The 14437-nt window shown below is 40.6% G+C and overlaps 1 protein-coding gene across 2 annotated transcripts in view; it reads right to left on the bottom strand.

The window, feature by feature from the left end:
• The window catches only part of lrrk1 (leucine-rich repeat kinase 1), a 148275-nt gene that overhangs the window by 34680 nt on the left and 99158 nt on the right, over positions 1-14437 (bottom strand). For both annotated transcript variants that reach the window (XM_017699556.2, XM_017699557.2), the window contains 2 exons: positions 11538-11735; positions 9321-9598 (listed from right to left, as the gene is read on the bottom strand). In XM_017699556.2, the coding sequence (XP_017555045.2) occupies positions 9321-9598; positions 11538-11735 (476 nt within the window). The remainder of the gene's footprint in view (positions 1-9320; positions 9599-11537; positions 11736-14437) is intronic.

Raw genomic sequence — 14437 nt, forward strand, 5'->3', positions numbered from 1 at the left:
ATTAAATGTACAGTTATCACTTCACAGATTCTGACAAGCGTGAAAACGAAGGACAGGAAGGAGAGTTCTGAAAGCTGGCACGGCGCCTCCTCCCTAACACATTCCTCAGGTTTATTCCTGGTTTGTGTGATGTAAGTCTGAACAGAACCAGGTCATATTTGTAAAATGTGTGTTACATCGGTATCAGAGTTAGGTCAGCTCTACGAATGGAGGAGTACAAAAGAACGTCTTGTATTTTCAGCTTTGCCAAGAAGAACGAAAAAAAGACTCAAGGGTTTCATGCATTACTTAAGGTACAGTAGCTTAGCCTGACTTCACTGGGTAAGTATTTAAGATATGCTGGAAGTGGATGTTGAAGGGGGTTCAGCAGCTTGTCTGGGCTGTGAGTACACTTTCACATAAGGCCGCTGACTACATTCCCTCTCTGATGTGGTTGCCTCTCTACAGCTACTGGAAAATGTTCTAACAATGATTTCAAGATGTAAACCGACATTCTGGCTTATGATTTGTCAAGTTATGCTGTTTCCTGTAGCACAGCGTTATATCCCTCCGCCTCAGAATTCACAGTTTTATACAGATTTTGTTCATCAATGTTTTTTCATTACAACTGAGAATCCCTGTGGTATCACCCAACCCTGACTGCTAGTCTAGCCACTGATCTATGATCTAAGAAATACAACCAAGCCAGCAATACTGTAACTCTTACCTCAATTATCAAACAAAATCAAACAAACAGTGATACTATCTTGATTAACCTTGAAAAAGTAACTACACCCCACTATTTTCAGCTGACTTCACCCCAGGGTCAACTGCTCAAAAATGGAAGGGCACTGCAGTGTTCTCTGGGTTTGGAGGTGGTGCTGCGAGGGAAACCGGGTGGGCTGGGCTGCTGTGATTTTAGACCTAGCCTTCATTAGCTACCAGAGTGACAGAATCAAACAGCACTTTTGCAACTGAGAGGTCTTATGAGGTTAAAGATTATTATTCACTACCAACCCTGTCTCTGATCAGGCAGTGGGCCTTGAGCCTTAACAGTACGAGCCACTGACTCAAGCCACTGAGGAACTAACATAGTACCAGAAAATGATTAGCAGCGAGAGGCAGAGGCGTCTGGATGGTAGAACAGTCCCTAAAACTGTGACAGCTTGCTTCTAATGATCTGTCCAGCAGGTCCATATTCGATAAAAGTCCTGATTTCTCAGATGCGCTGAGTTTTAATCAAATAAACTGGATTTCTTTGAACACTGTCTAAGTTTCATTCAGTTTGACATCAAGATTTAAAAAACATACTTCTATTAGGACAGCAGGTACCACTTTACACAGCAGGTAACACTTTACACAGGTGCTCTTGTGGGCACTGTACAAAGCACTCGCTTGTTGAGAACACTTGCACTTGGATAGTGGCTGAGGTATTTTAAAAGTTAATGCAGGAAAAAAGGCAATCCAACCTTTCTTAGCTTGTGCTAGCTGTTCTCTAGCATTACCAGCATCACAACCAGCTTTTAGCAAGCTGGCTGTTTGATTCCAAGCATAGAATTATAACAGGGAGACTGTATAACAGACGTATAACAGGGAGACTGTATAACAGACGTATAACAGGGAGACTGTATAACAGACGTATAACAGGGAGACTGTATAACAGACGTATAACAGGGAGACTGTATAAGAGAAGTATAACAGGGAGACTGTATAACAGACGTATAACAGGGAGACTGTATAACAGACGTATAACAGGGAGACTGTATAACAGAAGTATAACAGGGAGACTGTATAACAGACGTATAACAGGGAGACTGTATAACAGACGTATAACAGGGAGACTGTATAACAGACGTATAACAGGGAGACTGTATAACAGACGTATAACAGGGAGACTGTATAACAGAAGTATAACAGGGAGACTGTATAACAGAAGTATAACAGGGAGACTGTATAACAGACGTATAACAGGGAGACTTGTATAACAGACGTATAACAGGGAGACTGTATAACAGACATATAACAGGGAGACTGTATAACAGACGTATAACAGGGAGACTGTATAACAGACGTACAACAGGGAGACTGTATAACAGACGTATAACAGGGAGACTATAACAGACGTATAACAGGGAGACTATAACAGACGTATAACAGGGAGACTATAACAGACGTATAACAGGGAGACTGTATAACAGACGTATAACAGGGAGACTGTATAACAGACGTATAACAGGGAGACTATAACAGACGTATAACAGGGAGACTGTATAACAGACGTATAACAGGGAGACTGTATAAGAGAAGTATAACAGGGAGACTGTATAACAGATGTATAACAGGGAGACTGTATAACAGACGTATAACAGGGAGACTGTATAACAGACGTATAACAGGGAGACTGTATAAGAGAAGTATAACAGGGAGACTGTATAACAGATGTATAACAGGGAGACTGTATAACAGACGTATAACAGGGAGACTGTATAACAGAAGTATAACAGGGAGACTGTATAACAGACGTATAACAGGGAGACTGTATAACAGACGTATAACAGGGAGACTGTATAACAGACGTATAACAGGGAGACTGTATAACAGACGTATAACAGGGAGACTGTATAACAGACGTATAACAGGGAGACTGGATAACAGAAGTATAACAGGGAGACTGTATAACAGACGTATAACAGGGAGACTGTATAACAGACGTATAACAGGGAGACTGTATAACAGACGTATAACAGGGAGACTGTATTATACCAAACAGGTTGTTCACAGATGTGGCAGGTTAAGGTCGTACACTGCCTCACTGGTCATTCAGTGGCCCTAAATCCTTACATTCTGCAAGCTGTTCATGGCACTTATCAGCAACTTCATGGAGACTTGCAAGAATCCTCACTTAATCGGTCTGTCAGGTTACCTAATTATAATCATCAACGTTATCAATATAAGCCTGGTTAAGTCTAAAAGGCTAAAAACTACAATCTACAAATAGAAGATATAAGAATTACCAATAATAACTAACTAGAACACTAAATAACACGCTAAAGGCGATGAGATGATATGCATGGAAAAACATCAGAAATGGCAACGGTTTTTACCCTTTCAGGCAGAGAAAAGAATAAATGACATAAAATGCAACGTTTGATAAAGCTGTCAGATATTATGATGACATTATTAGAGATGATAAATTACTATCTTTTGTAGTTGGCCATTTGGCCAAGTGGTTCAGCAGGCTTTTAACGTTTTGTGCCAGTAAAGTAATGGCGTCTCTCTGGCGCTACTTGTATGATGTAATTAGATCTGCTCTGTCATTGCCGTTCAAATGAAGTCTTTATCATGGAAATATCCCGATAATGATAAAAATACGTTCTATCATGCAGCCCTAATCTCTGACATGGCATAAAGTATTTGTTAACATTTTGTTTAATAGCTTTCTGTGAAATAGCTTTCAGAGGCAGATATTTGGTTCCTATCACCACCTCTGTGAACAATTCTGAACCACTCTGAATGACTTGCTTAACCATTTAAGTATGTAGAAACTATGAAAAATAAGACTAAATCCCCTTAAAGCATTCATTCAGGCTTAGCATTATCGATTATAGCACTGCCTTCTCTTTAAATACACATGAAATGTGGAATCACATAGTCTCATACATATTTAACTTATTTATGCAAATCAGATTTTCATTTTAAGTGATGTACTCATCAAACTTCGAGAGCTGTGTGAATGCCAAACTGCCACTTCTCCCTCAAATTAACACACTGTCTCCTAATTGAACCCATATTATTAGGCATTATTACTGAGCGGTCAATTTACACCTCTGTGTAGGGCTCTTCAGAAAAGCTGAGCTGAAGCTAAAGTTAAAAGAGGTGAGCTGGACAGATGAGGTGGGTTTATTGATGCTGCAGCTTAACTGGATCTATAACTTTTCTTTGAGGGCAATTGCACAGAATTGACAGGCAAAGGGAAATTTAAAGCCTTCGTAAAAGCCTGCTGGCTGTGAAGGCCCCCTCGGGACACTGCGGGATCAGATTCACCGTCAGCTGCGCTCATTAAAGTGGGCGACTCAGAGCAGCACAGCAGCAGAGCACTGAGTGGACTGAGTATTAAAACATGTGGCTTTGTTTCACTTACAGGAATATCATGTATTTCTAAAGCTCTGCAAAAAATTAAAGAGAATGAAAATGGACAAAGTGGATGTAAAGGTGCTGATCTTCACTATATGTATATATAACAGTGCCTATGTCTGATATATTGTCGCCATCAAGACAAAACCTAGTATCTCCAAATTGGTAACTGTACAGGAGAAGGCAAAACCGTACTGTACTTTTAATGTAAGTAAATGGAACCAGACCTCCCCAACCCAAGTCATTTTGGGATGTTTCTTTAGGTCAATTAATCATGACATTTACACACAATGTAAAGGTCATGCAGCATTTTTTAATTACGTGAAATAAAAAAAACAACAAGAACTAAGATACAAGGTTTTGTTCCGCCCTGTATATATACACCATTTCATCCACAAGACCATTTGTGAGGTCAGACATTGAAGTTGGACGAGAGGGCCAGGCTCACAGTCTTTAGTCCAATTCCAAAGGTGTTTGATGGGGTTGAGGTCAGGGCTCTGTGAGGGCCAGTCAAGTTCTTCCACACCAAACTCACCCAGACAGGCCTTTATGGACCTTCCTTTGTGCACTGGGGCTCAGTCATGCTGGAACAGGAAAGCGTCTTCCCAAACTGTTCCCACAAAGTTGGAACCTTAGAATTGAGGTTTCCCTTTACAGGAACTAAGGGGTCTAGGCCCACCGCGGAAAAACAACCCCATAGCATCATCACCAAACTTTACCGAGCAGTCAGGCAGGTAACATTTTCCATGCAGCTGCTCGGCCAAGGAAACACATGCCATGAAGCTCCTGGCACACATTTTCTGTTTTAGTTTCAGAGGACATTTGAACTCTGCGGGTATTTAGTGTTGCTGACTTTTATGCACTATGCTTCTCAATATTGTGCGACCTGCTCTGTAAATTTACGTGGTCTGACATATCGTGGATGATTAGCTGTGCTTTCACTTTTCAATAACATCACTCACAGCCGATTGTGGAATATCTAGGAAGGAAGAAATTTAGCTTGTTGCACTGGTGAAATCCAATTACATATAGTACTACCTACCTATTATATATATATATAATGTATAAGGTATTGTGCATATAGATAACCTAGTAACTCACCTAATTTTATTTTTTTTAACACCATTTTACACTAACTCAACTCATTTAATGTATTTTCCTAGTATGACCCTTCAAACCATCCATGACTCTAATCTCACGCCCAGCTGCTTGTGCACTGTTGCTATGACTTTAGGTCACTGTAGTTCTGTCAATCAAATACTACTTTTAAGGAACAAGTTCAACTGAAAGCTCACATGAAAAAAAAACAAAGTTGGTTAAACACAGTACAATACTGTGCAAAAGTTCTGTCCACCCTTCATTTATATACTTTAATTTTAAAATCTGCAAGTACAACAAAGAAGCTTCTGGTACTCTCAGAACAACGGACTGGCCACCCCAGAGCCCAGACTTCAACATCACTGAATGTGTTTGGATTTCATCAGAAAAGGATCAACCAACATTTAAGACTGATCCTCAGAGGTGTGTCTGCAGAATTCGTTAAGAAACTGAAAGTGAGTCTCCTGAAAAGAATGGAAGCTGTAATAAGCGTGGACACACTAAACACTAAAAAAAGATATTATATTTAGATGTTGAGACTGCTGTGTAATTTTATGTTTTTCTGACTCTAGAAAAGAACATTTTGACTGGAAGTTCCCTTAAAATCTCAGGCTTATTATTCAGTAACTACAGGGACTTCAGTGCAAATTGGCAGAGCTATTCTTAGGTCATAAGTATATAAGTATGTAATAAAACTTTTGGGCTTGTGGGTCCTGATGTGTTAGGGGTTAAATAAATAACAGGTGGTCTTTGCACAACACTATTACTTTATCGTAGTTTTTTCAAAACCTCATATCTCCATTCCTGAAGGAAAAAAAACATTCTTAATTTTGATGGGAAATTAATGGACCAAGTTTATTTTTCAAATGATTTTGGAGAATTTCTGTTCTACCACTCTTCACAACGTTTTAACAGTGTAAACAGCTGATGAATAATGAACGAACCCATATTACACCTCTATTACTAATAGCAGAGACAACACACAGACCCACAAAGAAAAACACACCCACTTTATGACAGGAATAGACTCCTAAGTGTATACACTTAAGTAGGAGGGCCAGAGGAAACAGAGCATGCAAGCGTAAAGTCTGCTTTTCACAGTCAGGCATAAAAACACAAGAAAACCCAAACTACATCTCAATTACAGGAACAGTACAGTAGGAGTGGAAAAATGGGAAACCGCCCAAAGACGTAACAAACAAAACACATATATCACCACATTATGACATCGTATCATCGCCAAATCGCTGAATGGGAATCATCCCATCGCACTAATCTGACTAAAGACACATTAAACTGTCTGAATTTGGGCGTCAATAAGTGTACACTCTGACCACTGTATACGGGTTACCTCTATGAGCAATGTTACTATAAGCAGAACAGAACTCTGTTATTAAAGGATCCTTTAGCCTCCTGACTGCAGAAATGACTAGGCCTTATAGCAAATTCACATCCCACAGTGCTGTAACTCTGTCCGACATGCCACTTGCAATTACACACGCTGTCACGTACGCAGAAAGAGAAAGCCGACACCATCTCAGTCTTTCTGTGATGAGGTCTGTAGGTTTGGACGCTGGTTGGAGCTCAGTAAGTGTATGGGTGGAGTTGTGGTTTCGTCAGAGAGGATAACGAGGTCAGCTACTGTTTCTTACTGAAGTAGTCCTGGTCCAGATGAGAGTGACTGCAGATGAGACACTGTAGCTCTCATCAGCTCAACTGCTTCATTAGAGCACATCTGGAGTCCACACTCTATGAAGACCAAGATCATTTCTTACTGCAGTGTTCCACAAGAATGTTCACATGGGCAGCCTGGTGTCTGATCAAGCTTTTATCAAGCCTTTTATTTTACTTGGGTGCATAAAAACTAATCATAATAGTTATAACTGAATTGTCTATAATCCTGTCCGAACTGACCGAGTAGGTACTTACTATAATAAACAATGTGATGCATAAGCAATTAATATATAAGAATCATTAATTGGACCCTTACTACAAAGTTGAAACCTTCTAATGTAATTATAAAGATCACCACTTTATTAGGTACACCTTACTAGTAAAAGGCTGGACCCCCTTTCGCCTTCAGAACTGTCTTATTTCTTCGTGGCAGACTTTCAACAAGGTGTTGGAAACGTTCCTCAGATGTTTTGGTTGGTTATTTGAGTTCCTGTTGACTTTCTATCATCTGGAACCAGTCTGCCCATTCTCCTCTGACCTCTCACATCAACAAGGCATTTTCGTCCACACAACTGACCGCTCACTGGATGTTTCCTCTTTCTCGGACCGTTCTCTGTAAACCCTAGAGATGGTTGTGCGTGAAAATCCCAGTAGATCAGCAGTTTCTGAAATACTCAGACCAGCCCGTCTGGCACCAAGAACCACGCCACGTTCAAAGTCCCTTAAATCCCCTTTCTTCCCCGTTCTGATGCTCGGTCTGCACTTCAGCAAGTTGTCTTGACCACCTCTACATGCCTAAATGCACTGAGTTGCGGCCGTGTGATTGGCTGATTAGCTATTTGTGTTAACAAGCAACTGAACACTGCTAATTGCTAAGCAATTGTACATTGAAGTGTACCCAATAAAGTGGCCAGAGTGTGTATATTAGAAGTCTGTGCAGGACTTTCAGTCCCGGTCCTGCAGATAATCTGAATCATTTTTCTGCTCCTGCCTGAAACCAAAAAGTTTCGGTCCACTCCCACCCACGCAGCTCCATCAAGGCAGGCTGACACTGAACATCTGACACAGTCTATGCAAAAATACACTATTCTCTGCTGAAATAACACAGCAGTCAGTGTTTTGCTGGGGAGCTATGGCCGTCAGACTGAAGGCTCCATCATCCCTGTAAGCTACGTGAATTAGCATGTTGTTTTCATGATTGGTAACTCTTTAGAATGACTTCATTAATCTTGTTTCACTGTGATCATTTCATATTGTTATATGTATAATTCAACTACTTTATTTCAGCTATTCAGTTATGCGCAGGATGTCTCTTCTTGGGTCCTTTGTCCCAAGAAGAATAAATAAATTATATTTATTGCTCTTAAATAACAAAATGTTTAGTGTTTTAATTATTCATATGTCACTAAGTACATTTTTTTATTTAATTATTAAAAGCACAAAAGATAATTATGTAATTTTTAACTATTCTTAACAAATATATGAAATAATAACTGATTTAATTATCTTGCCTTTTATATAGGAGTTTGCTATATTGGTACATTGTTACCAAACTAATAAGAGGTAACCACAGTTCCACAGTTGAGAAGTATGATAAGAGATGAAGGTCTCTCCACTTTTCTCTAATATAAGCAGGGTCTGCCAGAATCTGCAAGACCATGTGTTGGGGAATGAACGAATATCCAAATGAAATATTACATAAAAACAGCATATGGAACCCGGAACTCCTGGCAAGTTTAACATGGTGCAATGTTCAGGAATAAATTCAGGAAAAAGTTAAAATTCACAGGAAACTAAATTTCACTCGAGCTGGATCCTTTCAAGCGAAACAGTTGGAACCATCTCAACTTCATGAACCAAGTTTAATGAAACAATGCACGAAAGCCTGATGATGATTTCAAACAGTCATATGTTACTGGTAGTTGGTAGCTTTTTAATTCTGTCAGTCAGCTGAGCCAGAACAACAAACAATTTTCTCTATGCTAATATTTTTGCAAACAGCCGGATCAACTACCTACAGCTGTTTAAATGGCCACTTGTGCCACCGTTTATTCTGCTTTGTTATCCTGCTGTTAATCATTTCGTGACACTCCCATATTTTACACAGAACTCAGATTCCTTTGAGAATGAGATGCAGTCCTCTTCGAACTAGACAGACAGACAGATACAGTACAAAATATGGCAAAATATGACAGCTGGAAAGTTTATACAATGATGATTAAAATGCTGCAAATATGCCAATTTATATGCATAAAATCATGATTACAGTTATTGCTAATGCATGACAAATACTCATGGAGGACCTCCACAGCCAGTCAAAATGCTATGTTAGATAAACTCATTCAAGGCTAATAAATTTAGGCTAAGTCAGGCTAAGAACGACAAGACTAATTCATTATAAAAGGGCTGTAAAAATACAGTGTTTATGAACGCACCTTCTCGTCGTAGACGATGCCGGGGCGGATCTCGGGTGCCTGGTATCCTGGTGTTCCCTCCACACCCAGAGCTCCCTCGTGGAATGACTGGCGGGAGATGCCGTAGTCAGATAGCTTGATGTTGACGGAGTCCTCCACCTCCAGGGACCACACCAGGATGTTGTCGGACTTCAGATCACAGAAGATGATGTTCTTCCTGTGCAGGTAAGCCAGGCCAGTTGCAATCTGATAGGCTGCTTTGAAGGTCAGCATGTGGCCAAGCGGCAAGAAGTGGGAGCCTGTGGACAGTCATCACAGAACGGTCACAGAATGGCAGCAATAACAGATAATGGTCAAAAAATGATGTCCATTACAGACAAGATCCACAAAAGTGGATGGCTTTTCTTGAGGTGATCTTAACAGAGTCACTGGTAAATCCAACCACAATGTAATATTGTAAGTCAGATTCTTTAAAAAAAAAAAAAAAAAAAAAAAATAGCATTCTGCAGTACAGAGTAAATAATACACTTATTATTAAATAATTTCATGGTCACATCTCTTCCAATCCTCTAGTAAAACATGCACTGATTTCTGGAATTACAACCCCAATTCCAATTAAGTTGGGACGTTGTGTGAAACATAAATAAAAACAGAATATGAAGATTAGCAAATCCTTTTCAACCTACATTCAATTGAATACACTACAAAGACAAGATATTTAATGTTCAAACGGATAAACTTTATTGTTTTTTGCAAATATTCCCTCATTTTGAATTTGATGCCTGCAACATGTTCCAAAGAAGTTGGGACAGGGGCGTGTTTACCATTGTGTTATGTCACCTTTCCCTTTAACAACCCTCAATAAGCGTTTGGGAACTGAGGACACTGATTGTTGAAGCTTTGTAGGTGGAATTCTTTCCCATTCTTGCTTGATGTACAACTTCAGATGCTCAACAGTCCGGGGTCTCCGTTGTCATATTTTGCGCTTCATAATGCGCCACACATTTTCAATGGGAGACGGTCTGGACTGCAGGCAGGCCAGTCTAGTACCCGCACTCTTTTACTATGAAGCCACGCTGTTGTAACACGTGCAGAATGTGACTTTGCATCGTCTTGCTGAAATAAGCAGGACGTCCCTGAAAAAGACGTTGCTTGGATGGCAGCAGATGTTGCTCCAAAACCTGTATGTACCTTTCAGCATTAATGGTGCCTTCACAGGTGTGCCAGTTACCCCTGCCATGGGCACTAACACCCCCCCACACCATCAGAGATGCTGGCTTTTGAACTTTGCACTGATAACAATCCGGACAGTCCTTTTCCTCTTTGTCCCGGAGGACACGACGTCCATGATTTCCAAAAACAATTTGAAATGTGGACTCGTCAGACCACAGGACACTTTTCCACTCTGCGTCAGTCCATCTCAGATGAGCTCGGGCCCAGAGAAGCCGGCGGCGTTTCTGGGTGTTGTTGATATCTGGCTTCGCTTTGCATGGCAGAGTTTTAACTTGCACTTGTAGATGGAGCGACGAACTGTGTTCACTGACAGTGGTTTTCTGAAGTGTTCCTGAGCCCATGTGGGAATATCCGTTACAGAATGATGTCTGTTTTTAATGCAGTGCCGCCTGAGGGATCGAAGGTCACGGGCAATCAATGTTGGTTTTCTGTCTTGCCGCTTACTTGCAGAGGTTTCTCCAGATTCTCTGAATCTTTTGATGATATTATGGACTGTAGATGATGAAACCCCTAAATTCCTTGCAGTTGCACATTGAGAAACGTTCTTAAACTGTTGGACTATTTGCTCACGCAGTTGTTCACAAAGTGGTGAACCTCGCCCCTTCCTTGCTTGTGAAAGACTGAGCCTTTCAGGGATTCTCCCTTTATACCCAATCATGACACTCACCTGTTTCCAATTAACCTCTTCACCTGTGGAATGTTCCCAACAGGTGTTTTTTGAGCATTCCTCAACTTTCCCAGTCTTTTGTTGCCCCTGTCCCAACTTCTTTGGAACGTGTTGCAGACATTAAATTCAAAATGAGGGAATATTTGCAAAAAACAATAAAGTTTATCCGTTTGAACATTAAATATCTTGTCTTTGTAGTGTATTCAATTGAATATAGGTTGAAAAGGATTTGCAAATCATCATATTCTGTTTTTATATGTTTTACACAACGTCGCAACTTCATTGGAATTGAGGTTGTATAATCAGTCCATAACCAGATGTATTTCATGCATTCCCACCTTTGCTGTGTTCCTCCAGCACGGTGTTGAGGCTGCCGAGCGGCGCCAGCTCCAGGGCGAAGCAGAGTGGGTGGATACTGATGCCCACCAGGGCCACGACACAGGGGTGTTGGAGAGTGTGTAGCATGCTGGCCTCCTGCCGGAACTCAGAGAAGCTTCTGGTAATGTCCATGGACTGCAGGTGCTTCAGCATGGTGTCTGTGAGGACGAGAGGGAACGACAGTGGACTGAGAGAAATTTTCAGTTGGATCACTGCTCTGGCTCAGAGAAGAGCAAGTGGGTAATGAAGTAAAAAAAAAAAAAAAAACCACCTGACTTGCCTAAAGCATCTTTGCTTCACAGCACTTTCTAGCTTGCAAACTGAATCCTGTATGGGTCCACAACACAATTTCAAAGCGAAATAAAATAAAGCAAAATAAAAGTGAGAGTTAGAGCCTGGGCACCCTGAGGGAAAATGACAAGTAAATCCATCAAAAAAGCAGCAATGCTGTTCTGTTGACTTGCTGTACTGAATACTAAAATGTAAAACGTCTTGTTTATGGTTCAGTGTGAGCTTTATTCAACTAGTCACAGTACATCTGAGCAAAGGGCTGCACCCAAACACAAGGTGTTCATTATATCTATTAGAGAGAACATTTTATTGTTATTGTGATAAACTTTTCCGTCATGATGGACAAAACGCTGCTCTGAGCATATAGTGGATAATGTCCGTGTTAAAGAAAACTGACCAACTACACATTTCATTAAAAAGAGAACCTTAAACAGTATTTTTAATCAGTATGAGTGGAGAGCAAAATGAGAAATGCTGAATATAATTAATTGTACATATGAATTAATTAATTTTTGATGGCTGTTCTTAAATGTGGTACTATTAGTGCACGTCTGTGTGTCTACTTCGTCATACATACGATATATGGACAAAAGTATTGGAACACCTACACGCGCTTTTATAACATCCCATTCTAAATCCATAGGCATTAATATGGAGTTGGTCCCCCTTTGCAGCTATAACAGCTTCCACTCTTCTGGGAAGCTTTCTACAAGAGTTTGGAGAGTGTCTGTGGGAGTTTTTGCCCAGTCATCCAGAAGAGCATTTGTGAGGTCAGACACTGATGTTGGACGAAAGGGTCTGGCTCGCAGTCTCAGTTCTAGATCATCCCAAAAGTGTTCGATGGAATTGAGATCAGGGCTCTGTGAGGGTCAGTCAAATTCTTCCACACCAAGCTCACCCAGTTATACCTTTATGGACCTTCTCTTGTGCACTAGGGCACAGCCATGCTGGAACAAAAAAGGTTCTTCCCCAAACTCTTCCCATCATGTTGAAAGCATAGAAATGTCCAAAATGTCTTGGCCTGCTGATGCAAGGTTTCTCTTCACTGGAACTAAGAGGCCCAGGCTAACCCCTGAAAAACAATCCCAAGAACTGGGAAGGAGGGATAATGCAATCAAGCAGGTAATGTTCTCCTGGTATTCACCAAACCCAGACACGTGACTTGCCACTCCACAGAATACATTTTCACTGCTCCAGAGTCCAGTGGTGACGTGCTTTGCACCACTCTACGACGTCCTCTACACCACTCGACTCAGGGTTTGCATGCAGCTGCTCGGACATAGACACCAATGCCATGAAGCTCCCAGCACTCAGTTTCTGTGCTGATGTTAAGGCCAGAGGAGGTTTGATCTCTGCAGGTATCGAGTCAGCAGACTGTTGGCGACTTTTATGCACTATGATCCTCAGTGACCTGCTCTGTAACTTTATATGGTCTGACGCTACGTGGCAGAGTAGCTGTGGTTCCTAAACCCTTCCACTTTTCACTAACACCACTCACAGATGGTTGTGGAATATCTAGGAGGGAAGAAATTTCACAAACTGATTTGTTGCAATGATGGCATCCTATTACAGTGCAATGCTCAAATTCACGGAGCTCTTTAGAACGACCCCTTCTTTCACAAATGTTTATAAAGGCAGGCTGCAAGGTGCTTGATCTTTATGAAACACCTGAATTCAATGATTAAGGGGTGTTTCCCAATAGTTTTGTCCATAAAGTGTATCTTGTTTTGCCAAACTTACATCTTTACATAACATATTTTTGCCGTATTGCCACACTGCATACAAGGTTCATATTATTTTTGTATTTGTATGAAAGTAGGAAGCATAACTACTTATACTTTACAGGGCTAATAGGAATTCACAGACGCCAATTAGCATTAACTCTTATTTGATAGCCCTTGGACTGCCTTTTTGTTTATTCTATTTTATATCTAGGATCCACTGGACCCCCTTCTGCCACTGATAGATTCCTGCTGTACTTTTTTCTGTTCATTAAAGGTGTAATAATAATTCTATAAATCCACAATTTGGTTCAGACCTCATTTTTGTGTGTTTTTTTTTTGGTTGGGGGAGGTTTGGGGTGAAAGAGAAAAAAATGGGGAGAAATTGATTTTTTTATTCAATCACCAACAATTTGGAACACTAGAGAAGTACATAGTATACAGTTTGCACTAACTTTTAAAAGAACGATATTTTTGTGATTTACGTGTGTTACAGTGTAAACTGTGAAAAGTAAAATGAGTTTTGTAACGTTAGTGATGTAATGCGAGCTCAACGGGCTGCACCAGCAGCTGTGGCAGTGGCTTGGAGTTGAGGCAGGGGAGCTGGGGGGGGGGTCAATGTCAATGCGGAACTGCGACACAAGATTGTGGACGTCTGTATCTCAGTTTCTGAGTCAATACACTCCTACTGTTTAACGATGTTCCTCAAAAAGTGACAAAGACATGGCAAAAATGTGCGTCACTTTAACTTTTCATCAACTTTAAATCGTGATTATCTCCCCTTCCGCTTACAAACGCTAAGAAAGTACTGTGAACTGAACTGAAAAGGTTCAAATTCATACTATAAT

The sequence above is a fragment of the Pygocentrus nattereri genome, chromosome 15 (assembly GCF_015220715.1).
Source record: "Pygocentrus nattereri isolate fPygNat1 chromosome 15, fPygNat1.pri, whole genome shotgun sequence".
NCBI lineage: Eukaryota > Metazoa > Chordata > Actinopteri > Characiformes > Serrasalmidae > Pygocentrus > Pygocentrus nattereri.